Source organism: Panonychus citri, unplaced genomic scaffold, assembly GCF_014898815.1.
Source record: "Panonychus citri isolate SS breed McGregor unplaced genomic scaffold, ASM1489881v1 Contig00134, whole genome shotgun sequence".
In the NCBI taxonomy this organism is placed as follows: Eukaryota; Metazoa; Arthropoda; class Arachnida; order Trombidiformes; family Tetranychidae; genus Panonychus; species Panonychus citri.
In genome coordinates, this window is record NW_026515539.1 from 295234 (window position 1) to 323026 (window position 27793).

The window sequence follows — 27793 nt, forward strand, 5'->3', positions numbered from 1 at the left end:
ACTGGTCAACCATTTAACTAATTATCATCTAATATCACAAAAAAAGAGGTTAATTCTTGTTCCTCTCCCTCTATATCAAAATTTACACCTTTTGATCATTTAAATTGTAAATTAATTGTTTCACTTCAATTGTTTCATTAATTTTATGATGAATTCAGTTTCGCAAAAAGAAACCAATTGATCAACTCATTGATTAAAGGTGATGAAATAATTAATTATAACTAAGATTAAGTTATTGACACACAATAGATTTCATCTTTAATCATAATTCATTTTTAATTGTTAGTATAAATTCAACTCCAATTGATTTACTTTTAATTATTTCGTCAATAATTTTTTTCCGGGTTTTCTTTAAACTTGATAATCACTAATTTTAATTGCTCAATTTTAAATAATCAATACACAATTAACTCTAATAACATTGTTTCCAATTTCCAATGTAAATGATTAAGTTAAAATCATCAAAGTTAATTACCTAATTAACTTTGTCTAATCATAAAATGTCTTGATCACCTTTTGGCATGAAATGAAATTGGAGCAACCTTGACAATTAAAGTTAATCATTTAAATGATATAAAAGAAAGAGAGAGAAATCAAATTAGGTAAGGAATCAAAATCAAATGTTGACAATTTAATTAGCTAATTAACCAAATATTAGCTAAATCATTGTGAAAATAACTCGATTTGTTTATGAAGCTTGATTGTGATTTAAATTGCTGACGATTGTAATCAAGTCAAAATTAAGATTTAACAATTAGCCTGAAATTTATTCTTTTCATAAAATAACAATTAACTTTTTCCTCTTCTTTCCGATCGTACAAAAATTTGGACATTTCGTCCTTTACGAACCACAATGATAACTTTCCTAATCCATAAAGAATCAAACTCTTTCCCAGTTGATTCCCATTAACAGTATTTAATTCACTATCAAATGAATCTAATTGATGACTAATTACCTAAAAATCAATCAGAAATCAAAGAAATGATCAACTAATTGTTTTTCGTCTCCCATGGTAACCCAAATGTTACCGGTTCGATGTTCGTCAGCAAATTTCTCATCTTTTAGTCTGAATTCTCGTTTAACTGTCCACAATTAACACCCTTTAATTGTTGATCAACTTTCGTAAGTTTTAACTAAATGATTACTACAATGTATCAATGGTTAACAGTTTGTGTTAATTGGATGTAATTAACTGTGAACGAAGTGTTGAAAATCATTTCTTTTCCAAATCTCATTCGCTTGATCATTAAACTTACGAATGATTCAATAGCTTCTAATTCAACTATCTATGGGTCCATGAAGCCAATTTACCGGTCAGTATGGTCATCATTGAGCTCATTCTGGTTACAATTAACTTTCAATTAGTCTCTCGATGTCCATTCAATATTTTCATCCGTAATTTAAATATACTGAAGATGAATACACATATGAAGATACTGAATATACCAAAGATTTTGTTTTTCTCATTGTAACCTAATCAATTAATAGTGAATGTAAACAATGGTTAATAATTAATGAATGTCAGGTAATAAATAGAAAACTCAATTAATAGAAGCAAAGATTTCAATCTATTCATTGTGATGGAACAACAAACATGAGAGAGAAAGAGACTGGGACATTGGAATCGATTAGAAAAGAAAATTTTTTCTTTGTTTTCTCCAAAATTCTAACCGGTAACTATGGTAATCGACATTGGAATCAATTGTTTTCCATGGTAAGAACAAAGAAATTTATATTCTCTTCTCAACTAATTGTAAATCAGTAAATTTACTTTTTCGATTTTGTTTCATTCTTTTGCAAATTTTCAGACCTAAAGGAGAGAGAGAGAGAGAGGAAATTGTGACCTTTAGGTACATCGGTGAAATTGCAAAGTGTTCAATTTGTTACTCGATCTACAATCAAAATGGACCTTAAACTGAATCGAGTTGATTATCTACAAGTTGGTTTAACCTCACCCAATACATTGAAAGTGTTAAATTCTGGTTCATCCGATAATCATATGACCATTGTCGCAGTTGTTGGTGACCATTCAGGGTCACTTTGTTGTTTTTCACTTCGACACGACTCAACGACCGTGTCAACCATTTTCAAAACTCTTCCAGGTCCAAATGCTAAGATAACCAGTGTCCAAGTTGTTCGTGGCCTGTCAACCTCATCTTCGCCCAAAATTCTGGTCTCTTTTGGTTCATCAGTGATTCGTGGTTACACCGCAAAGGGAAAACAATTTTTCGGCCTCGAATTGAATAACCTAACGGAGCCCATCAAACACTTACAAATTAAATGGCCTGCGGACGTTTTTATTTGCGGTCATTTCATTTATAATCATTATGTTCTCACCTCTGATTCGGGTGAAAATGATTCAAGTAAATCGTCAATTATTCAATCGAAAAATTTTTACGTCTCTCCAGGTAAAATCACTGGTCTCATTTTGATAGAAAACAATTTAACTAAGAAAACAGGTAATTACCTTTAAATTTAATTTCCATTCACTAATAATAGTTTTCTCTCCAATCCAACACTAATTACTAATCAATAATTACTTTGAGTTAATGAGAAATTAACTAATCTCTTTGAATGTGCCTTGTAATCAAACATTGAACGAACTCGATAATCGGTTTCCCATAGAGTTTAAAATGATATTATCGATAAATTTGAAATTTAATTTTAATATTTTCGTTCTCAGTGCCAATTATTTCATGTGAAGATCGATTGATACGAATTCTCAAAGATTCTGTGTGCCAATATGAAATCGAAACCTGTGGTATTCCAAATGTACTTTTCCCGTTGAATAAACTTAATCGTGCATCGGAAAGTTTTTTCACTTATGGTACTTTGGACGGGAAAGTGGCCCTGATTTCACTTGATTTCAGTAAAAATCCATTACAAGCGATCCATAAATGGGAGATACCTGAAAAAGGAGCCAAAGCTCAGGTCAATTGTATCGCCATGATAGAATCAACTGGAGAATTATATATTGGAAGGTCAGACGGATCGATCGAAGTTTGGATTTTCGTGGAAACATTAGAAGCCGATGGATCTCAATCGGTAATAAACTTTTAAATTTAATCATTTTCCCAATATAATTTACTAATTTCTTTCTTTTTTTCTTTCAATTCTCTAGATTAATGTTGATCTTAGTCCCATTTTTAGGACTGAATTCAATTGCGGTGAAAGTTTAACCTCAATTTGTATTTGTCGTGATGGGACTTTACTCCTTTGTTGTACATTCACTGGATTTATATTTGGATTAACACGCAATCAACTAGTCAATTTAACTAATGATCAAGCATCTTTGATGATGTCTCGTGATTCTGAGGCTCGAATCGAAACACTTAAGAATGAGATAACTGATCTGGAGAAGAAAATTACTCGAGAACGAGAATATTATCAAGATTTAACTTCCGGATTCCCTGTGAAAGGTTTGCGATCTTCTCAGGGCTACTCAGCACTTCCATACTTTGCAATCAACGATTCGATGATTCTTCAAGAAGGTAAATCGCAATTCCAATGGACAACTTTAATTGTCGCCAATTACTCATTCTAACCACTATTTTTATCCACTCAGATGCTTCCTATTTATTAACATTGGAATCTGAAGTTGCTGTTGATTCTGTAATTGTTCAGAGTGATATACCAATCGATTTAATTGATTGTGAACGTAACTCAGCGGTCGTAACATTCAACGACAATTGGTCATCACAAATATTAGCGACTTTTAGATGTCAAGCCAATACAACAAGGATAGAAATTAAAATACGTTCAATTGAAGGTAATTACTTATTATATTGGACAATTTTCCTCAAGACAATCAACTAATCAACAGTTTCTGTTAAATTATCGCAGGTCAATATGGGACAATACGGGTTTACATCATGACGAGAATGAGTCCAAAAAGTTGTCAAGTTAAACATTACACAATTAAAGCTTTATCGTTACATAAACGGAGTCACAACAATTTAAGTTCAACAATTGATTCAACTCAAGTTAATTTACTTCACATATTTGGTTCCTTTGGGTTAAACGAATCACTTAATTGGTTACAATTATGTTTACCTGAGATTCCTGATCGTGTTAACAATTCGTCTTCGTTAACAATCAAGTATACATTTGTTTCCACTCTTATGGATACTTTTTTAATTGTTGATTGTTCCAAAGGATCATTAACTTTCCAATCGGATAATATATCAACTATTTCCATATTGAAAGATTTTCTTACAAGAGAAGCGACCAAAAAGTCAATACCAATTGAAATGAATTTAAAGGTTAATGGTTCAAGTCTTGGTTCGACAATTAGTAAATTGTTCCCTAAATTGAGACAATTGTTGGGCGAGAAGAGGAAAAATTTACTCCTCGAGGCGATTAAAGATTTACGTATCAATGATCCCGAAATTGCGAGCTCAATGTTAACCGAACTTGATTCTCAATCACCAACAATTAAGATACAATTTAATCTTGATCGTCTTTATGGTTTAATTACTGATCTTTACCTTGATTATATTAAATTGGAAGGGACTAGTTCCAGTGTTAATGTAAACAATATGAAGACCAAATTAAATGATTTGGTTAGTTTAATTGAAGAATCAGGTTCAGATGAATCACAATTAGAAACTTTAATTGATAAATTAAATCACTTCTGGGGTCTTAGAACTTTAAATTAGTTTAAATTGCAAACAATAATTCAAATCAATTTCCAACCAAAAATCAAACTAATTCATCAGAATTACAATTCTCATCACTGAAACTGTTGATTGAATTTTTGTAATATTACCAAGAAAATACAGTTAATTTGCTCAATAATAATTTTTGATTAACCAAATTGTTTTATATAAACATGAAATGTATTGATTGATTATCTGAATAGTCAATATTTGTTAATCATTGAGAAATATTAAAACATAAGTAGATCAATCAAATCACATGAATTGCCATGAAAAGTGATTACTGCAAATTGATATTAAATTTTTACCACAAATATCAAGTGTGAATCTAAATTAAACAACGATCCAGAAAAAATGAGTTGATATATTTAATCATTTTGGTTGATTATTTATAAATCGTAACCAAAATTATGTATTTCATGGTTAAATCTAATCCATAGTGGGTTAAGATGATCCAGGAAGTAAAGTAATCAATGTTAGTTTAATTATTACTTTACACATGAGAGCACAAATTTAAAGCATTGGTTGAAATCCTTCAGATTCACTGTAACTAAATTAACATGAAAAAAAAACAAGAATTAAAATAAGACAATAAATTAACTTACATCTTTCCTCCAATAAAGCACACAGAAAGTGATTTAAATCCTTGTTTTGAAAAGAAAATGATTATCAACATGATAATCATCTGATTGACGTATCAGTCTCAATCCAAGAATTGTCATCTCATCATCTTTGAGAGAGAAAGTGAGAGTGAAAGGTAATCAGCTATCAGAGAAAATTAATTTCTTCGAGAGAGAAAAAAAATTGATTGAAATTAGAAGGAGAAAACGAGAGAGAAAAGCAAATTCATCAGACTGATTGTTCATCATGAGCCAAGCTGATGAAGCAAATGTAAGCCTTTGGCAGAGAAAGAGAAAGAAAGAAAGAAAGAAAGAAAGAAGAGAGAGAGAGAGAGAGAGAGAGAGAGAGAGAGAGAGAGAGAGCGAATTGTTCGCCCTCGAGACAGCTAATGTTACGGAAGTAAAAGGAACACAACGAACACCAGACGAACGAACACTTATGAGAGAAAAGAATAAAAAATCGAACAAAATTACACAGATGAGAGGGAAAAAGAAAGGGAAAAGATAACACAATGCCAAGTTCGTTCCTCCCGGAGGTTGTAATAATAATGATGATCAAGATGATGATGCTCGTGATAATAGTTATCTCTTTGAGACAAATATTCGGAAAAGTTGATGAGATTGTAGGAACAGAAAAAAATCAAATTCCCTAAAGGAAGATGATGCTCAGATTATTAAATCCAACGAAATGTTATCCATGATGATGATAAATATGTTGGGATATTAGAAAGGAGAACTTAAAATGTCTTCCCTTTTTTAATGATGATATTTACATGATAACATGTAAATTCTGAAAATGAATATTTTTCTCTTTGGTGACAGAATCAGGTTCAGATTCCATTGCAATCAAAGTGTTTGATTAATTTTCTTGGCAACATGGTTGATCGCTTAGGTTTGCATTTATATCTATGTAATTTTTTTGTCGATTCATTAGTACATTAGTCGCCTCTTTATTTTTATCCATTTTTTGCTCCTTGACTCTCTCCATTATAATCCTATGTCCCGAGATAATCTCGTGTTAATCTGTTAAGTGAATTAGAGAGAGAGAGAGAGAGAGAGAGAGAGAGAGAGAGAGAGAGAGAAACTGTATTAATGGATAGAAATTTAATGTTTCTAATATAAGAGTTTTGTAAACAATTATATTTACCTTTAAGAGATGAAAAATAATGAATTTTATGATTGTCGTTGTTGTTGATTATTTGGCATCGATTTGAATTCAATTCATTGTCTTGGATTATGACAATTAAAAAAGGAGCATTGATGTGGAAAATGTTGATACAATGTTGTTAACACGTTATTGTTTCCATAATATTCAACATTTTGCTGTTTCATTTTCCACAATTTATCATCATTATTGATCAATCATCGTCATTAAACTTTCCTTCTTTAAATTGTTTCACTCTCTGAATCCCTCTGAATGATCAATCATCCCATTAAATTAGATTGTCGAGAGAATAATTAACCAACGTTGTCTTTTAAATGTGAATAAATTACATAATTGTAATCGGTGTTTACTCTTTGTGGCTGTGATAATGATGCATCTTTGTTGTCTTGTAATCCCGTAATGTTATTCCGGTTGTAAACAAAATTATTCCAAAAATTGAAATTCGTTGAATCCAAACCCAATTCCATAAGATTTGAAAAGATTAACTCACCATGAATGAATTTATCTCAAATCAAACCAATTCAAGTTCTCTCTCCCTCTAAATCAATCATGTACAAGATTCACAAGCCAACTGATGATCATCTAAAATCAAAGAGATTCATGTAATATAATAACAAATATTCACGATTCATCTTTGCAATAGTTAGTAGATTTAAAGATTAAATCGTAATTCAGGTTCACCCATCCAAATGATATTAAACCTTAAACGAGGGTTCAATTAACGAAGTAGAAATAATAAAATATTCCAATGTGGAAACTTGATACTAGACAATCAAGATAATTTTTGTTTACAAGCAAAACCAATTCTCCAACCTGTTTATCAGATAAAAAAAAGAAGAGCCAAAAATAAAAACAAAAATCACATAATCCAATGAAAACTAATCCATTATCTAGATTGATTTAGGATAATAAGTAAACCAATTGACCTTGGAAAGTGAACAAGATAATTAAATCATTTAAAAAGTAGTAAAGGATAGAGAGAGAGAGAGAGAGAGAGAGAGAGAGAGAGAGATTAAAAAGATACTTTGTCCAATTTGATGATCCTTTATGAAGATTATTAATCAGACCAAAGAGAAAAGAAGATTTATCAAGGATTTCGAAAAAAGAAAATCAGGTAAGCCAAGGATTCCAACCCACACTGATATTCGATCACGTAATCGATAAAATCTAATTAGAAAAGTAAAGTTAATTAATCACAATTAGAGGATAAAAACGTTACAATTTAAAAGTTTCACAAAAGAACAAATCAAACAAAACATTGGCGACTCTTTGGTAAACAATTTAATTAGTGACCAAATGTCGTATTAGAAATGAATAAGAAAATTAAAACAATAATTAGAAAAGCAATTCAGTCAACAAAATGTGATCATTGATTCATTTGTTTTCAAACCTCCAAGGAGATTTCAATTGATTTTTTCATCAAAAATTCTTATCCTATTCATTATTATTTTATATCAATCAGATGATCAGTTCAAAACACACACGTTGGTATTAAATTGACAATTAAAAAAAAATAGTAAACAATCAATTTTGTGACAATTTAATTCTTAAAACCACAAACACGTTTAGACAAAAGGGATCGAAAAAGGGAAAAGGTAATAATAAAAATCCGCCTACAATTTTGTTCCATTTCAATGTGAACTTTGAATTCACAATTTGTTTTCCTTTGTTTATGATTAATTATACATTTAATTAGTTCTTCTCTTTTTTTTTGGTTTATTCTAAATTGTAAAATATTTTAAATACAATTTGTCACCTCAATTAAGACTCTAATGGACATTTAAGGTCATCGGTTGTTTTTAATTTTCAATTTTTGTGAGTTTAAGGTAAGTACATTTGTCAGAATATTTTGTTTATTTTTTCTCTCTCTCTCTCTCTTCATTCTGTGTAATTGTAAATGTTTCTTTTAATTGGAAAGGGTTATAAATTTTAATTAATCGTTTAACTGATTAATTAAATTAATCTCTGTCAGCGTGTAGCCTCATTAACCCAGGGAGATTCGGTTAGAAAGTCAGTGGGAACGTTTAAGTAATCAACGAGTCTTTTTCTCTTTGTCCTTGATTGGGTCTTTGTGAAGAGAAAATCGCTTTTCTATAAATCACTTTCACTCTTTTTTATTAATGGTTCAATTATTGCATTGAGATGAAATTGAGTGCGTGTGTGTGAGAGAGAGAGAGATGGTCATCATTAGAATCAAGAGGAGGAGATGAAGATGAGAGAGAAAAAGGGAAAGTATCGTAAGGTTTTCATGGATAGAGATGATTATCTATACAGGTTAAGATGAATTCTGATGACTTTGGGGATGGGAATTGATTTCTACCTTTGATTTTGAAACTTTCCTTTCGTTGTACGTGATTATCGTTCTTCCCCAAAAATTTTAACCAGAAAACGATAAACTGATCATCTTCATGATGATGATAAGAATAAATTAAAATGAGTTACTAAGGTAAATGTGAGTGAGAATGAGAGAGAAGAAGAGAGTCTTGGAAAAGGATAATTGTGAGACAAATGATTATATAAATAGTCCCGATTCTCGGTGTAAGTTAATCAGAACCAATTCCATCTTAAAACCTCCAACAACAAAGTTAATTGAATCTCTTGATTTTCAAATAGCAAACATGGTAAGTTGATGTCGATACACTTTACAGCTGATTCTCGGCTCATTTTCATTAGTAATTAACTTTATTCATTATCTAATCACTGATTTTTCTATTATTTTCTCTCTTTTTTTCTTTAGAATTTCGTATCAGCTTTGATCTTTGCCTGTGTCTTCGCATGTGCCTCAGCTCAATTCGGTAAGAAAACTTCGTTCATGTTGATAATTTTGTTGGGCGAAATTTTCTTTCTGATTCCTTTTCGATTAATTTTATATTCTCTTTCGTTGTTTATGTAGGAGTTAAGGGTGGTTCCTCTGTTGGCTCTGTCGGAGTCCGTGGTAGTCCATTCGTTTCACGACCATTCCCTGGTTCAATCCAAGAGAAAAAAGATCAATTAGCTAATGTTGACGAGGTTGGTGGACCTTCCACCGTCGGTGGTTCAACTGGTTCCAATGGTGCTGGTTTTGTTCAACCCGCTGGTCAACCTGAAAATGTTGTCACCTTTGTCCAAGAGCGACCAACACAAAGCATCCTAGTCCCTGCTTCTGGTTCCGTTTCCTCTCTTCCCGCTGTTGGTCAAGTCTCAACCTCAGTCGGACCACAAAGTCAACTTGTCCAAACAGTCCAACCAGTCCAATCTTCATTCGCCTTCCAACCAGTTCTTCCCGCTCCCGCTGTTGGTCAAGTTCAAGTTGCCCAAGTCGCTCAACCCGCTATCCAATCATTCCCATCAGCTAAAGCTTTCCAACCAAATGGATTTTTCTTTGACAACCGACAACCCGCCCAATTCCAATTCGGTGCTGCTCCAGTAAACCCATCATTCCCAAACTTTGCCCAAAACATTGTTCACTTTGCACCTCAACCCCAATTCTCAGCTGTTCCAGCTTTCGCTTCAAACGGTTTCGCCTCAAGCGCCTTCGGCCCAAATGCCTTCGCTCCCGCTACCTTCGGACCAGCCGTCGTTGGTAAAGTTGGCAAACAATTCGTAGCCCCAAACGTTGTTCCCCAACCCGCTCCAGTCCAAAGCTTCCCAGCCTTCCAATCATTCCCCGCTGGATTCGCCCCAGTCCAACCTGTCACCACTCTCTCAAACGGATTCACCGTTCCATCCGTCTCCACCTCTGGCCTTCCAGTCCCCGCTTTCCCCAACCAAGTCGCTCCAACTTTCGTTAACAAGCTCTCCACCGATAACAAAATCTCATCAGGTTTTGGTTCCGTTCAACAAGTACAACCCTCAGTTATCAGCCAAGAAAAACAATCAGCTGAAACAGTACAAACTACTGAATGGTAAAAAATATCAACTATCAACACAATCAAAACTAAATTACAACAATCAAACAATTAAAATGCTCCTTCACCCCTACAAACCACAAATCAACAGCCACCATCACATAAAAACTAAAATCAAAGATCCTCAAAACTTTTCATCCACATCCAAATACTCAAAAACCAACAAACAAACAATTTAGGAAATTAATTAATTACAATTAATATAAATAAGCAAAACAAAAATGAACAAAAAAAATTTATATCCAAAAATTCAATCAATAAAATAAATTTGATATAAAATCAATTTCATCTCTGACAATCAATCAATCAATCACAATCAAGATGTAAAATGAAACGCAAATGAAAGTGAAAAAGAAGATGAGAAAACAAATTAAAACAGTTAACATTAATTAACTGATTGTGGTTCCAAGAAGATGAGTAATAACCTTACTTTCACCAGCATCATCATGATGCTCATCCTCATCATCTTCATCATCATTCCCAAGCTGATTGGTTAATTAGTCTACCTCAGAAAAGTGTAAATAACAAGATAATTGGCACAAAAGTTTATCATTGAAAGAACCGTTAGATGTCAGTGTACAACGAAATCTAAGTTTAGTTTATCATCTTCATCATCATCATTTCTCTGTCTATTTATCTTCAATTTTCTCTTTCTTTCTCATCCTCATCATCTTCATCTTCATCTCTATTTTATTTTTCTTTTCTGGTTCTTTTCTCTGGTTAAAGATGAAGATGATCATCATCTCTGTTTTTACATGAGAATGAAAAACGTGAGTTCGATAGTGAATATAATTATTACTTTTCCAACGAAATAATTGTTTTCCCATTTTCTGTTTACTCTCTTGAAACAACAATTAACAAATCACCAGCAATTAAACTGAATTTCAACTTAAATCCGATAAAAATATCAAACAATTACTTTTAATTTGTTACAACAATCAGAACGTAATATTAATCAACTCCAAGTTTTAATGATGAAAAGAGAGAGAGAGAGATTTGTTTTCCATAGTTAATTATATTCTTTAAATTGTTACCAATCAATTGATTTTTAATCAGTAGTTTTTACCTAATAAAAAGTTTGATTTAAATTGTTGTACGAACGAAACATTTTTAATTTTAATTTTAATTTAATTGCGAAACAATCAAAATGTGACAACGATAACGACGACGATAATTATGATTATGAGAAGGAAACATTTGTGTTTATCTTTTAATTGTGTGTTAATTTTGTGATAATCAAAGCCAACGAATTAATTTTACGAGTAACAATTAACGAAAAGTGTTATTACAATTATTGTTATTATAAATTGTTATCGAAAATCAATCAATATTTATAATGTTACGATTAAATCCGAAACGATATTCGTGTATTGAGATTGACTCATCATCTCTGGAATCACAATTTGAAGCTGCCGGTTACTCGGATAATATTGACCATGATCAAGGTGAGACAATTAATTAATCCAGTAGACATTATAAACAATTAATTTCCACGTTCATTTTGATTAATCGGCATAATTGTAATCCAAATGTGTGAATATGGTTAATTTAATTCACTTCTCCTCGTGGTTGGGATTCTCTTTCCTTCTGGATTTAAAAAGCTACAACTTTATTCATCCGAATCTCTTTTTCCCTCTTCCATCTCCATCTCCATCTTCATCTTCATCTTCATCTTCTTGTGTTTCCTTTTGTTGCTCTTCCTCATCACCATCATCTTCATCATCTTTTTCTGTGGTTTTCTTTTTTCTCTCTCCATCATCATCTTCATCATCTTCTTGTTTCCTCTCTCTCTCTCTCCTTAAGTCTTAGGTAATTTTAGCAATAAGAAGCTTCATCTTAATGTGACTTTTGTTTCCCTAGTTTGTTGTTATCGTTGTTGATTCATGGTGATGATTTAAATCTGTAATGATAAACAAATAATACAGTTATGTTGTTGTTGTTGTTGTGTAACTTGTGGGAGGAAGATGAGGAAAAAGGTACAATAATCTATCTTCCTAATCATCTTCTTCCTCTTCATCTTTCACCCAAGTGGACTTACGATGTTCAATTGGAAATGTTGATCATAGAGACTTTATGTTAACTTTCATGGTTTAATGAGAACCAAATTTAGATTATCATCATCATAATCATCTTCATCATCACCATGTTATTCATCCTCATCATCTTTCAATCAGTTTTCACTAAAAAGCTTTTACAGCAGAAAAAAAAGTTCTGATTATTTTGATGGAAGAGAAAAAAAAAATATTCCAACCAACTATTTTTCTCGATTCTTTCAGATGAATATCAAATAAATGAGAATGATGATGATAAAGAATTTTAAAAATATTCGAATATCGAGTTTAGAACTTTTCTAGAAAATGAAATTCCCTTAATTCGACTATTTCATCATAATGATTCTGTTCATTGCTCCGATTTTACCGTTATGTTTATCTACTTTTTCATTTGGTTCTTTCAACTTTGGTTGGCTAAACATTTTGCTTAAAGCAGCTAAATGATAATAATGATCATCATCATAATTCAACAGTTAACATTACGATCGTTAAAATAATAATAATCATCAACGAAGTGATAATAATAGTCATAATGACGATGATGATTTTAGGATGATGTCAATGAAGATATGGTTAAGTGAAGTGTCTCCCTGAAAATCATCATAATCATCATTTTACTTAATCAGGTTAATTGGAAATAATTAATTCCAATTTTCTTTAGACTCTCTTAATGCTTTTAACTTGCATTAATTAATTAATCATCTCCTTGGTTGTCCTTTTGTAGTCCAATGTTAACAGGTTAACATTTTTACCTTGGACGTGATTATCATTGAGCGTTTGTCTTTCAATGTCAATTGATGAAATATTATCGATGATAATGATGATGAAGAGTAAGATGATGATGAGGATGAGGATGAGGATGTCTTATGTCTGGTTAGAAAACTGGTTGACCCAGAAAACGTAAAAGTTTAGTACAATTTGTTCAATCGTCATATTAATTGGTGTTTCGTTGAAGCCAACAAAATGTTTCTTTATGTACACAATTTAAATATATTGAGGCTGCCAGTTAATTTGAAATAATGTTGATGAGGATGAGGATGAGGATGATAATGATGATGCTCTGATGTTGCCATCATCTTAGTCATCTTTTTAAACTCCATGTTGATTCATCTCTCTCTATCTCTTTATATTTCAGTCTCTCACTCTTTCAGTGATTTAGATTGACATTAGTTGGTTTTATTTTCTCCAACAATTTTGTATTACAAGTTAATCTGGTTTCTTTTTGATTCTGATTTCATTTTGGTGTTTCTTTATGATGATTCCTATGGAAAGAAATAGAAGATGAAGATGAGGATGACAAAGAAGAGAGAGAGACAGAGGGAGATAAAGCTAAATTATTCTCATTAGAATTAAAGGGGAATCATTAGTTGGTTGACATTAAACTTGCCAAAATAATCAGAGGAAAAAAAGAAAGGACTGAAAGAGAAGACGAAAGAAAGTTAGATTTGGATGCGATTCCTTTTCTTCCGGGCCATCAGAACATGTTTAGAAACATTTTCGAGAAAGAAAAACGAAGACGAAGAAGACAAGTAAGAGAGAGAGAGAGAGAGATAATCGTGTTTATTAAACAGAGAGCAAGATGATGATGAGAAACAGCCCTGAACTAGTTGCTAAAAGTGTTAAACACTTTGCGAATTCGAGATTGGACTAATTTAAGTTTCGAAAAAAATTTACTTTCTTCACCCCCCCAGACTTTTACTCTCTCTCTCTCTCTTTATTATTCTGGTGTTAAATTTCAAACTAGTTCGATATGAAGAGAAATGTTCTAAAAAGTTCTAATTGATCTTAATTTGTTTCTCTCAATTGATTCCAAATCCTAATCAAGGGGATAAATTCAAAGACCATGAATTTTGAGAAGAGCGAAAAATTTGTTCATGCAAATTGAATCTTAATGAAGAAGGAAAAACAAATCAAATTAAATTAGAACAAAATTAACAATCAACAATTAAATTAGTCTTAATTATTCTTGAAAATGTCTTTCATCGTTTTGATCATTACTTAATTAAACTAAATTAACCTTCACCATTAAACTAACACACACACTAAATACATATTAACATTTATCACTTTCAATTATTTTGTCAGTTTAACAGGTTAACATGATTAAGATCTGGAGTTAATCAGTTAACTGTTTCAACTATACTAATAATTAATAACTTATTCATAATATAATTAGATTTTATATAAACTTTGTACTAATTTAAAATTAGCTGCAAAAATTAATTCTTGCTCAAGTTAATCGTAATAATAAAAACCATTCCGTAATTTTGAATTGCCTTTTAAATTAATCATCTTCACCACAATTTGGGCCAAAATTACAAGCCAAACATGAAGCAATTAGTTGATTGCTCACAATTGACTGATTGGAAATTGATCAAAATGCTAATATATTCACAAAAAAATTGTCTTAATTGTCTTAATTTTGTTAATCAATCTAGAACCAGATGAAACAGAGCGGGTTCAACGTAAAGTTTTCATGAACTGGATTAACTACCATGTACCTAATTGTATAAAAAGTAATCTAATTGAGGAATTAAGAGATGGAACCAAATTGTTAGCACTTTTAGAAGCGCTTACAGGTGAAAAATTGGTGAGTTAATTGTCAACAATTAGCTGACATTCATCATAACTATTAACTCATCTTGATAACTTTTCCATTGGAATTGATAATAATACTTTTGTTTTTACTCTTTCATATCACAATTTCGTTGGTTAAATTGTCATAATCGATTGGAATATTTGATATTTTTTTCTCTTCTCATTCTAATGACAATTAATTGTCAACAATTAAAGCCTGGAGAAAGAGGTAAACGATTAAGAAGACCCCATTTTATCAGCAATGTTAATATTGTATTACAATTACTGGAGAGACGAAGGGTAAGTTTAAATTGATTGTTGTTGATTAACTTTTGAGATTATGATTAGTTGAAATCAATCAACTGCCAACAGAATCAAGTTCATGGATTTTCACAACCAAGTAATTAATTAATTTAGGCTTTGGCAATGATCAGTAATTAGTAACCAAAACCAAACAGGTTGACGTTCAATTTTTCATCACTTTCAGAACAAAACTCCCATTCATTTCAACGGACGATTTAAGGATTAATTCCTAACAATTTAATCTCCGTTAATTGTTAATCTACCAATCTAACAATCGAGATTACAAAGATAATCAGGAAGTAGACTACAAGTGATGCGGAAATTATTTAAAACACTGAAGAAGATGATGATTACTATTATTGTAGAGGTGACAAGGAGGGTGGAGATGGATTTTAAATCTGACATGATGTAGATTAGATTATCTGAAATCTTGTTGATGGTTAATCACTTGGAATGATTAAATTTAAGGCGTTGAGTTATCCACAACAATTAAAAAACCACAATTTGAATGGAGTAAAAAAAGTAACAATTTTTGCTTCTCGAAAATAATGAAAAAGCAAAAATTGGCAACATATTAACTGTTGGAGTGTTGGATGATTAAGATTCACAATTAGATTGTGTTAATTGTTGAAAAGATAGAGGGAAGATTATCGTTGATTTTCAGCATTTATCTAATTGTTATAACTTTTTTTTCTCTGTTTCTTCTGATTGTTATTCTTCTTGATTATCTATTAAGGTGAAACTTGTAAACATACACGCAACCGACATCGTCGATGGTAATCCTTGTATTATCCTTGGATTAATTTGGACGATGATATTACATTTTCATATCGAAGAGTATGTTCGTTTGAACGCTTTAGAACATCAGAGAGATTCGAGTAACCATCATTCATCTCAGCGACACATTTCATCTTCACCAGCACCACCGAATACCGTTACATCCCTTGATTCTGCTCGAAGTAGCCTTAGAAGTACCTTATTGGATAATATTAACCGACGATTTGGCCTTAATTTAAGTGATTTCGGTCGATCTTGGAGAGATGGTGAAGCCATTTTAACCATCATAGATTCAATACTGCCACAAATGAGAGCCCGTGAAAAGGGAAGAGCCGTTTTAACCAATCGAGCCAGACTACAATTGGCCTTTGATCTGGCTGAACGTCATCTGGGTATAATTAAACTATTGGACGCTGAAGATATTGATGTCGATAGTCCGGATGAACGATCTATAATGACCTATGTTTCCCAATTCCTTCAGAGACAACAAGTTCCCGTCACCCAACCAGAGGTACTCATGTCATCAGTTATGGTACATCCGACTAAAATACGAGCCGATGAGGGTAACCCGATAAGGAAATGGATCGCAAATCTGGTTAAAACGGGTATTAATCAGTCCAATTTGGCCTCATTACAGAGGGAACAGGCTGAATTATCAAGTGAATTTGAGCGTCTTCAATCAACTCTCGATTCTGAAACTCGACAAAATTGGCATCTCATTGAAAACGAATTAGCAATCGCCAAGTCGATAGTTGATTGGATTGGAATCGCCGAGAATATGTTGGCCTCTTATTCAGTTCCAACCTCAGGTGAACAAGTAGAAGAGCAGCTTAGATGCCATAAGCTTTTCTTTTCTTGTTTACCAAAACTGGAAGCCAATTCTAACCTTTGGGATTCGATAGCAGCTCATTTTAAACAGACAATCAGGTTAGCTGATGAATGGTTACAAGCCATGTTAGAAGCCTCCCGGCGGTGGGAACAGTATCATATTGCAGCCGATGAATTGAAAGGCTGGTTGACAACCGCAGAAACAAAACTGGCTAACTCACACCAGCCGAATCTCAATCAGCAACAACAAACCGACTATCTGAATGACTTGAAAAAATTTTTCTCCTCTCGAGCCGAAAACGAGAAAATTTTGTACAACTTTGTGGCCTCATGTAACGATGTTCTGGCCACTTTACCCGAATTTCACCAATCTGGGCTTAAAGACACACTTCGAGGTTTGGAAAGTCGTTTCCATGAGATAACCAATTTCAAAGCTCCGCAACATTTGATACGATTTGAATTTGATCTGACGGAGGCCGATTTTCTATCACGATTAACTAATGACCCTGAAAACGAGGAACCTATTTTAGAGCAATTAAACTCAATGGAAAATCTTGGTACCGTTTATTGGAAGAGATTTAATGATAAATCGATTCTCGATCGAGCAATGTTCAACCGTCGAGAATTTATCAAAAGGAAAAAGAAACTCCGTCAAGATATCGCTTTCATCCGTCAAGAGACAGTTGACCTCATAGCAGTTGCCGAATCTCAGCTTAAATCGATTACTCTGGACAGTCAGGTTGAAGTCTTACGACACAACGAATACACCTTATCCAAGATTCGAGAACAGTTAAATGTCCTAAGGTGTTTAACCAACGAAGCAAATGTTGACCTGGAGAAAGAATTGAAAAATTTCGAAGATCAACTTGAACGTTTAGCCGAACAGTTAAGAGCCAAAAAGAAGGAGAAAATAATCAACTGGCTGGAAAACGAAGCACCCGCTAAATTAGAGTTATTCCGATCTGGAAGTGACCATTCCCTTAAAGACGAGATTAACAAATATCGATCGATCATCTTGGAGGAAAAGGAACTAAGTGATCGGGTCCAATCGATCGACATTCAATTGTCATTGATCGATATGGAAAAGTGTAAAGTCGCTTCAATAGGTGAGGCCAAACAAAGAGTTCGATCTTATCAATCGTTGAGAAACTTATCCCCACAATTGGAAAAGTATCTTAAGTTTCTTGAAGAGGTCGTTCTGGTTGAATGGGAAGCCGTTGAATCGATTAAAAATGACCTTAAATCCTGGTTATCGGGGAGAAAAGAGTTCAACAGAAATGAACTGAAAGAAAAGAAAGACGAATGTGACAAATTGTTGGAAAGGTTTGACAAGAATCGACCGATAATTGAGAAATTAGCCTCAGATTCAGCACTTCGAACATTACAAAAAGATTTATCCGATATGATCTGTGATTATGATCAATTTTGGCGAGCGATGGAACAAGATGTAAACAATTTACCGACAATTAACTCAGAAAATGTTAACCCTTCCGATGGACCAGGATCATCGAGTAAAGTGTCAACAACTATAACAAACACAACGATCCAATCGGTACCGGAAACGGGAACCAGTCGACAAGTTAAAAGTATTATTGAAGAGACTGTCCAAAGGTACGAGAAGACGGAAAAATATGAGATAACCCGACGAGAGAAACGGGAAGAAATTATCGGCGGTGATATTGTCGGTTCGGCTTCGAGTGATGTTACTCTTCATGTTGATTCAACTCGAGACGTGATTGAAGTTAAAGATGGTGGTAAACTTGATGATCAAATAAAGCTAATTAGTGGACAACAATCAAACGAAAACAATAATGACAATACAACTAAATTAAGCCAAGAATCAAAGGTAACAACAACAACAACAACCACAACAATTAACAAGAAACAAATATCAGCTGAAGATAAGATTAAAATTGAATCAATAGTTGAATCTTTAAACCGTATTGGCGATTGGTGTAAGATTAACAATTTAACTCGATTGCTACAAAATGAGCTACTTAATTGTGATAGTAACAGTTTTAGTAAACTATCAGCACTTAAAGAATCATGGACTAATCAAGTTGAACAATTAACTAAGATTAAAAATGAATTAACGGAGATTTCAGCTAAATACAAAGACGTTGATAATGATGGTGATTGGTCAAAGTGTTTAAATAATGTAAATAAATTGGTTGAGATGATTTCGTCACAATTAATGGACAATCGATGCTACTTTGATTTTGATGGTGCTAATAAAGTGCTTAAGGAAGCATTAAATTTCCGTGATTGGTTAAATCAGTGTAAATTGTCAGTTGAGAAAATTGAAGAGACGATAATTAAATCAACGGAAAAAAGTGTCACCATATTGGAGACAATGAGAAATGATCTTGATAAACTAATGGATTTAATTGGAACCATTGATTTACCTTCAATTGAAAAGTATGTCAAGATTATGGATCAAGTTGAAGAGGAGAAAATTATTCTTACCAAATTAACCAGCAATTTGGATCTTCTCAAAGAAAAGGTACTTGCTAAGGCCAAATTAGAAGCCGAAGCGGAAATTGCAGCAGCGGAAGCTGAGGCTAAAGCTCTTAAAGAAACAGCGGCCAGAGAAGTTGCCGAAAAAATTGCCAAAGAAGCCGCTGAATTGGCAGCCAAAGAAGCGGCGATTGCCTCTGTTCAGGTCGATAAAGTGGCCGATATCAATGAGATACCCAAAGAAGACGAGATTAAAATCGATAATCATGATGTTAATCAGGAATCAACCATTCCAGTGGAGGAGAAATTGAATCAAGGTGATCAACAGGAGACGGGAAATGAATCAAATATGCCTGAAGAGAGTGGACCAAATGAAGATGAGCTTGTAAAAGAGCTTGAAGATGAGGATGAGGATCAATTTGAAGAAGCCGCTGAAGAGATGCCAGAGAAAGTGGAAGATTGTGAATCAACAATCAAAGAATCAGATGAAGTTGTTGAGGAAGAACCGATTGGAACAACTTCTAATGATTGGAAACAGTATTACAATCAATTGGCAACTTGGCTACGTACCAATGATGATATTCTTGATTCGTTGGCGGAAAAGCCCTTCACCAATATCGAAGCGATCGGCGAGTGTATAAACCAAATAGAGACAATGAGGGAAGAACGAGCAACCAAATTGAAGCAGGGTATTGAACTAATTGCGAATATTCAACAATATTCAACGAAAAGTTCTGATGATACTAATCAACAAGACGATTTAAAGGTGAAAGCGCAATCTGACCTCGAGGAAATTGAGGAAAAACTGAACGAGCTTAATGTTAAAGGGGATCAGTTGAAGAGTAAACTTGAAGACATAACTAATCAACATCGACAAATGGTTGATAAATTGGAACAATTAAATTGTTGGATGGATGAAGTTGATCGACATGTAGCAGGTAACGAACTGAAATCTGACCTGTTGGAGAAACGGGAGAAATTGGAATCATTGGAACAGGATAAGAAATCACTTGATTCAAAGGTTGATGAATTGAAAACTCTCAAGTCTCAAGTTGAACAGTTAAATGGACTTCTTGACGATGAAGTGACCAGTATTCATGAGAGACATGAAACACTCAACGGATCACTCGAGGAATCGATAACTAAATGGGCTAAGTTCGTCAATGATCATAGTGTCCTTGACGATTTACATCAAGTTTGCCGAGAGATGAACGAGAAAACTTCACTACGATTAAAGGAAAGTGAAGAAATGGAAGATCTTGAAGATAAACAGTCCGAACTAAATGATCTAATCAACAGTAAAGAAGCTAAAGTGGCCTTTGAAAAACTCGATGAACAACTACAACGAGTTCTGTACCAGACTAGTAATCCCGCTCGAACCAGCATTTCAAATCCAATTCGTGATACAATCAGAGAGCGAAATGAAACTCTGAACAAATTGAAAAGTCTTCGAGCGATAACAAATGAGAAACTTGCGATTCTTCAACAATCACAAATGGCCTTAAAACAAGCGACCAAAGCTCTTGACGAAATTGAATATGCCATCGTCGAGGCCTCTCTTTTTACCTGTTCATTGTCGGAGAAAAAGTCTCAATGGGACAAAGCGAAACAACTACTTCGAGATTGTAAACTAATCGATATCAGCTCATTATCTGGTTTGTATCTTTTAAATTGTTGAGTTAATTTTGTTATTGATTAATTTTCTCTTTTACAGAAAAGCCCGATATTGCCAAGGAATATGGTGCTCTTGTTGAACGACATGAGGCCGCTTTGGGTAAACTCCAAGACCTTGTTGAAAGTAACGAAAAGGCCTACAAAGATCATCAAGCGTTCAAAGAATCGTGTGACGATGTAACCCAATGGATGAAGAATCTCAAAGATCGGGTTCCCTCTTTATCGGCTGGTTGTCTTTCCGATCGTCTCTCCTTGGAGACCACAATTTCCACTTTGACTGATCTCTTAAGCCGTCGACCAGCGGGCGATGAGAAACTAGCCAACATGAAAGAATTGGGATCTATTGCATTGGAAACAAGTTCAACCGATGGTAAAAAGTTAATCAATCGAAACACCGATAACCTGGAAAAAGATTATGACTCGTTGATTGGTGAAATCGAGAAAACAATTGAACATCTTCAAATTCTCATGATCGAATTGAAAAAGTTCAAAGAGGAATACGAAGATACCAATGAATGGTTGCAATCGATGGAAAGTGAAATTAAACAAGAACGAACCATTTGTCGAGGAGCGACCTTACAAGAGAAACAGGCCAATGTTGCGATCTGCAATAAGCTCATGGAGCAATTGGAAAAAGGTCGAGAAGAGACGATCGGTAAATTGTGGAAAAAAGATGTTCTATTGAATTCTCATCTTGAAAATTATATTCGAAATCAATTGAAACTTTTAGAATCTCGATATCAAGTACTGACGAATCTATTTAAAGATGTGGCCTCAAAGGTGAACGAGATCGCTGAGAATCATGAGCTATTCCATAATAAGTGTGTCCAAGCAACAGGGTGGATTAAAACGGCCTCCGATAAATTGGAATCCATTGGTACCTATGAGACTAAACGGGAATCAATTGAAGGTTCACTTAAATCGTTAAGTGAACTGATTAAACGAAATCAAGAGGAAGGTCAAGTTTCCGTTCATCAGGCATTAAGTGCAGGAGAAAAGGCTTTAAGATCAGCACCAAGTCAGGGTCGAGATGTCATCTCATTAGAGATTCATGAAATTCAATCAAAATGGGACAGATATTTGAATAAAGTGAGTGAGACAAAGTCCGATCTTGAAATGGCCTTAATTCAATGTCAAGAGCAACAATTAGCTCGTAATAAAATGAAACAATGGTTAAAGGAGCAAGAGGCAAGAGCGGGTACACTTAAAGAGGGCAACACAACGGACGATTATGGTTCATTGAAGGAAAGTTTAAAATCCAAGATGAGGAAATTAAATTCCCTCCTTCAGGATCTCGAATCACATCCGGACATTCATTCTGGTACGATCATCATTTTATTTACTCTCCTCATCTTCTTACCGGTCATCTATTTTATGTATAACCTTTTCCCACACTCAATTGATCCTCATGTTTGCTCATCATGCATGTACAACACTCACAACTACGAACACCACCAATGCCAACCACAATTACCACCATAACCAAATAACAATTAGATAATCAGTTTGATCAATTTGTTAGTCTGTTGATATTTCAACTTTTTTTCTTGCTCTTTTCTTCATTTCAATTCATCATCATGTAAATTGTCATGAACAAAAAAACATCAACAATCATGTTAATCATCATTTTTGTTACCTTCATGATTAATGACATTGATGAAGATGCTAAGACAATATGAGTTATATTTGAGAGAGAAAAAGTATCAACTCATCAAATGATGTTGATGCCAAAGATGAAGATGAGGATGATAAAGAGTAACATTCTTACAAGGAGGAAGAGGCAATAATCAGATTGAAAAATTAGATTATCTACCAACAATTAATGCTCGAAGTAATTATAACTCAATGTAATTAAACTTTTCTCTTGAGAAGAAGATGAAATTTTCACCGGTGGGAGTGGAAAATTTTAAGAGGTGGGAATTTTTAAAGTTCCTTGTGGATTATTAGCTCACTCTCAGATTATCCTCTGATCTCTCCCTTTTTTATATTCTCTCTTAATCTCTTCCACTCCCCACCTCTAATCTTTGTCATGTTAATCTTAATCTTCATCTCATTTGGACTCAATGGATTTTGGCAAATGATCATCATAAGAGTAACTAGTTTTTTCCTTACCATCAAAGACCATTGAAAGTTTAACAATTACAATTAACTCTAATTGTTTATCGATAATTAAGTAAACAGTTTCATAGGAAATTAAACTAATCTAAGGATGAATTGAAATCTAATTGATTTATAAATTACATGATGATGATTAGCTAATTCGGAGAGTGGATTAATTATTTTCTAGTTGATTGTTTATGGTTTTCTCAATTTATTTGGTTACAATTTACTAATTGTAAACTCAGTTTAAACAATTTAGGCTCTTTGATTGATTAACTTTCTCAATGAACATAATATTTATTTTTTTGTCTTAATGATTAAATTTAATTCCTTTGATTGATTCACATTAGTTGTCAACAATTAAGTTTATGTTTGGGTTGAATCCAAAAAACTAAATCTAGATCAGCTAACAGTTTAACTTAATCACAATGTTAATTGTCTGTTGATTACAATTAGCAGAAAATTAATATAATCGTCTTGATTAACTGTAAACCCAAATTATCCTAATCACAATTAAACTGATCAACTATTTTCTCACTCTTAAATCCTAACCTTTAATTGCTTCTGATTATTGATTTTTCCTGTTTAATTTTTGTATAGTTAATATCAACTAATAGATTATATTAATTGCTTTATTTTTAGTCACTTAATAATGACAATAAATTGATTAAAATTGCTTAATTAGTTTTGCTAATTATTTCAACGGCAAAAAGAGTCAATCAAAATGAATTCAATTGATTGAATCAAAAAAGAGAGGATTTAACAACAATTGAATCAAATTAAAACTCGTAATTAAAGTTTGGATAAATTGAGTTGAAATTTTCGCTCTTCGGATGATATGAGTGATTAATTTTTTTCTCTACAATTAAACTAATTGTCCCAATGTTTGTCTTCAATTACAGTTACCAAAAGTTCACCTGAATTACAATCAATGTACGATCAATTGGTTACAGAGGTTCGAGAAAATATCAACCAGTTCCAAACGAAACTTGATCAAATTGAAGATTTTAATAGTTATTGTCAAGAATTTAAGGATTGGTTAGCGCGATCGAAAGAGGACTTGGCCCGATGTTCATCAAGTATCGAGAATCGTGAGTCGATCAACGAAAAAGTGACCTTATTGAAACGATTAACGGACGATGAAGAGGGACCAGAGAAATTACGAGCTGCGATTCGATGTGCTGATCTTTGTAAGAAAAATTTAAACAGTGAGAGATGTGGACAATTGGACGAGGAAATAGCGGCAATGAATAGTGACCTAGAGTTCACAGGTCAACAATTGGTTCGGTAAAATCAAGTCTAGATGTTGGTTTAGCGAAATGGGTTGAATACGATTCACAGTTTACAAAATGTTCAAATTGGTTGGCTGTTATTGAGCCAATTTTAAAAGAGTTTACCGAACCTCAGAAAAATTTACTATCGAAAAGGTCAAAACTCGAGGATTTTCAATCGTCGCATTTACAGTCAGTCTTTGATTGGCAAACAGAGTTTCATATTCTCAATGTAAAAGCTCAATTGTTACTCGAAACTCATGCCGACTCAAGTATATCTGCCGCTTTCACCCAGTTATCCGCTCGTTATAATGACCTGGTGGCCTCGGCGAAAGATGTACTCCATGCTTTACAACAACGATTCCAAGAGCACCAACAACAGCAAAGTATATTAACCGAATGTATCGAGTTTGTTGATCGAACTCGTGAGAAACTTGAAGATGTTCGTAAACATTTATCATCGTCCAGCCTGGAAGAATTGAATACCAATCTAACCAAGACTCGAACTCTCCTCGATTCCCTCAAAGGCCAAGGAGAAACCAAAATGTCTTATCTACAAGATTTAACCACGAAAGTTATTGAACATACTCATGTTGATGGAGTGGCCGATGTGAAGGAGGACATTGTCCAATTAAAGGGCGACTTTGATTCCCTTTTGTTGGAAACTCAATCAACTCGAAGTTCATTTGAAACCAAAATTGACGAGATCAATTCATTTGAGAAAATTTGGAATCAGGTTATCGAATGGTTCGAGAATGAGATTGAGGCCGCAATGGGGAAACTCGAGAAAGATGGAGATAAACGGATCCTTTTGAATTTACTTCGACTCATTGAGAAGGATGTAAATACCCACCAGGAATTAATCACAACCCTCACCGAGTATAAAGATAAATTTCCAGAGGCAAACGAATTCCTAACCAATAGATATACGCCTCGAGTTCAAGTTCTATCGGAGACCATTAATCGTCTAATCGAAGAGATTAAAACAGATGATAAGTTCAAAATCGGAACCAAAGAGGCAACCGATTGGATTAAAAGTGTCCACAGTTTATTTGAAAGTTACACCATAAAACCGAGCGACAAGGAGAGTGTTTCCTCTCGACTGGCCGAAATCGAGACCACTGCCGCTGACCCAAACCTTGAAAAGGTTCGAAAGCTAATAACTTGGGCTGGTGAACTTGGTAAGGTTGAAGATGAGAAAGAATTTGAAATGGAAGTAGATTGGATAACCAACACAATCGATGAATGGAGAGATAAATGTTCTCAGTGTCTAGAGAATTGGATCAACTATGAGAAACTTTTCACCGCTCTAACTCTTTGGTGTAAAATGAAAAATGAGCAAATTTCCACTTCCGCTTCTACATCTACTTCCGACTCCTCTCTCGAATCAACTGAAAGTCTTTTAAATGAAATTCTGGACAAAAAGTCAGACTTTGATCAACTTAATTGTCTAATGGACTTACTAACACCCTCAGCGAATACATCAAATTTAAAGGAAGATTTTATCAATTTGACCTCAATGTACAGTTCACTGGTCTCATTGGTTCGTAAAAAAGTGGACAAACTCCGAAGTGTCCAAGAAACTAGGAATAAATTTGATTCGATTAAAGCACAATTAGATGATTGGATGAATGAAACTCGATTAACAATTGATCGACCTTTTGAAAACCCGGTTGATCGGCTTGATCATTTAAAAGAAACCCAGGAAACGGCCATTGCTAATGGCTCGAGTTTAATCTCAATGGCCACTGAATTGGCCGCTAGACTCTCATCGGAAGATGATCAACTTGGATCACAATCAAAGGCCAATCTTGAAGAGCTAAAGTCACAATTTGATTCATTGACTAACCAATTGAATGGAGAGGTGAAAAAATTAACCGCTCAACTTGATCGTTACGAGGAGTATAATGTTTTATTGGACAGTTATGAACAATGGCTGACTGATAATCCGGAAGTATTTGAAAAAGGTCACTCATGTAAGGGCGATCTGTTTGAATTAAAAGCATTGGGTGATAAATTGAAAACACTTACGGGTACAATTGACCGAAATCATACAAATTTAACCAAATTGAATGATGAGATTGGTGCCGATACAAGATTAGGTCCACGAATTAATGGTTTATTGGATAAATATTCAACTGCATCCGCCAATGTGACCTCATTATCGTCCATTATTGACCATGATACGAGTCGACTTCAAGCTTATCATCAATTGTTACAGTCGATCGAGAAATGGTTACTTCAACAATCATACACTCTGATGGCTCATCTTTCCCTTTCCATCGGTACTTTAGCCCAGTGTCGTGTTGAATTAGCCAAACATCGGAAAATATTGCACGAAATCGAAACTTATAGTGGCCTGGAAGAGTTGAAAACATTGGGAGAAGAAGTTGTCACATCTTGTGGCTACGAAAGAGAAAAAATGACCTCCCAGTACAATAATATTAAAGAAACATTCGAAGCACTGGTTGGTCAAGGTAAAAGAATCGAAGCTCAATTGGCCTATGCTTTGGAGAAATTCGAAATCTATGATCAAACGTTAGAAAGATGCGAAGGAATTTTAAATGAGATGATGGGTAAAGACATTCGAATGGAGTTTCCACCTTTACAAGAGGCAGTCGAGGAATTAGAGAGAGCAAAAAGTGTCCATGATAAATTGTTCGAGGCAAAATCGGAACTACAAGCGGCAATCGCTGGTTGTTCAGAGGCAACAGCCGCCGTTTCAAGGCCTCCGTCACCAGAAATACCCATTAATCAAGGTCTCATGATTCCCGAACGTGAGGTTGAAATTAAATGTCGACTCGAAGATTCACTTGACCATGTTAAACAACAGATCACATCGATTCAAGAGCTAATTGACCAGTGGAAGGACAGTGAACATAAGATGAGTCACTATTTTATCGTGGACATTGTCCGTCTCTTCCGGCGGATGCATCGACCATCTTGAAAAGCAAAACAATCAAATAACCTTCACAATTAAAACTAATCACATCACAAATCCAGACAAAAAATTAAAAAAAAACGATAATCATAAGCAAAAGAAACGACAAAAAAAATCAATCTCATCTTAAATAATCAACTTGATTTAAACTGAATTAAAATAAATACAATCCAATTTATCATCTTGTTGGCAATAAAATTGAAATCAAATAACAATTAAATATAAAACCGTTTAAATTGTAATAAAACATCATATAAACAATTGAAATCGTTATGACAATTTGGGGCAATCAACAAACTAAAACAATTACACACAAAATAATCAGCAAATCATTTAATCTGTACAACAATTTAATTTGAAAAATAAAGAAAATTATTAAATCAACCAATTAACTTTCACAATCAAATCGATCGTTAATCTAATCGTTGTGTCGATTCAAATGGTTCAATTGATTGACCAGAGAGCGATAATTTCATTATTTGC

General features: G+C 33.6%; 3 protein-coding genes and 1 long non-coding RNA gene across 5 annotated transcripts; 3 read left to right on the forward strand and 1 right to left on the reverse strand.

The window, feature by feature from the left end:
* Nucleotides 1-93: 93 nt before the first annotated feature.
* LOC128391454 (Bardet-Biedl syndrome 7 protein-like) lies at nucleotides 94-5338 on the forward strand. 2 transcript variants are annotated; one of them, XM_053351346.1, is made up of 6 exons: nucleotides 94-1715; nucleotides 1810-2460; nucleotides 2685-3046; nucleotides 3123-3492; nucleotides 3567-3770; nucleotides 3845-5338. In XM_053351346.1, the coding sequence occupies exons 2-6, from the start codon at nucleotides 1905-1907 to the stop codon at nucleotides 4657-4659; spliced, it is 2307 nt and encodes a 768-aa protein (XP_053207321.1). In that variant the 5' UTR covers nucleotides 94-1715; nucleotides 1810-1904; the 3' UTR covers nucleotides 4660-5338. The 2 variants fall into 2 exon arrangements, with proteins under 2 accessions (XP_053207321.1, XP_053207322.1); XM_053351347.1 differs by lacking the exon at nucleotides 94-1715 and having other exon boundaries at nucleotides 1750-2460.
* A 15-nt stretch (nucleotides 5339-5353) lies between these two features.
* LOC128391457 (uncharacterized) lies at nucleotides 5354-8269 on the reverse strand. The gene is made up of 3 exons (XR_008325806.1): nucleotides 7469-8269; nucleotides 6427-7257; nucleotides 5354-6302 (listed from the first exon to the last, which is right to left on the reverse strand). It is a non-coding gene; the product is annotated as an uncharacterized LOC128391457 (long non-coding RNA).
* A 458-nt stretch (nucleotides 8270-8727) lies between these two features.
* Nucleotides 8728-10614, forward strand: LOC128391455 (uncharacterized). The gene is made up of 3 exons (XM_053351348.1): nucleotides 8728-9065; nucleotides 9182-9239; nucleotides 9338-10614. Exons 1-3 carry the CDS (start codon nucleotides 8907-8909, stop codon nucleotides 10330-10332), a joined length of 1212 nt encoding a protein of 403 aa, XP_053207323.1. The 5' UTR covers nucleotides 8728-8906; the 3' UTR covers nucleotides 10333-10614.
* Nucleotides 10615-10762: 148 nt separating this feature from the next.
* LOC128391452 (muscle-specific protein 300 kDa-like) lies at nucleotides 10763-27514 on the forward strand. Its single transcript, XM_053351342.1, is given in 7 exon segments — nucleotides 10763-11776; nucleotides 14821-14972; nucleotides 15176-15259; nucleotides 15999-20979; nucleotides 21039-22319; nucleotides 24001-24360; nucleotides 24363-27514. Coding segments are annotated over 7 exon segments (9921 nt in total). The 5' UTR covers nucleotides 10763-11667; the 3' UTR covers nucleotides 27317-27514.
* The last annotated feature ends 279 nt before the right edge of the window (nucleotides 27515-27793 follow it).

Excerpts from the sequence above, each read along its gene's own strand:
- LOC128391454 (XM_053351346.1), top strand. The coding sequence starts at position 1,905 with ATGGACCTTAAACTGAATCGAGTTGATTATCTACAAGTTGGTTTAACC. Across the intron at positions 2,461-2,684 it reads CAATTTAACTAAGAAAACAG|TGCCAATTATTTCATGTGAA; the intron begins GTAATTACCTTT and ends TTTCGTTCTCAG. Across the intron at positions 3,771-3,844 it reads TAAAATACGTTCAATTGAAG|GTCAATATGGGACAATACGG; the intron begins GTAATTACTTAT and ends AAATTATCGCAG.
- LOC128391455 (XM_053351348.1), top strand. The coding sequence starts at position 8,907 with ATGAGAGAGAAGAAGAGAGTCTTGGAAAAGGATAATTGTGAGACAAAT. Across the intron at positions 9,066-9,181 it reads ATTTTCAAATAGCAAACATG|AATTTCGTATCAGCTTTGAT; the intron begins GTAAGTTGATGT and ends TTTTTTCTTTAG. Across the intron at positions 9,240-9,337 it reads ATGTGCCTCAGCTCAATTCG|GAGTTAAGGGTGGTTCCTCT; the intron begins GTAAGAAAACTT and ends TTGTTTATGTAG.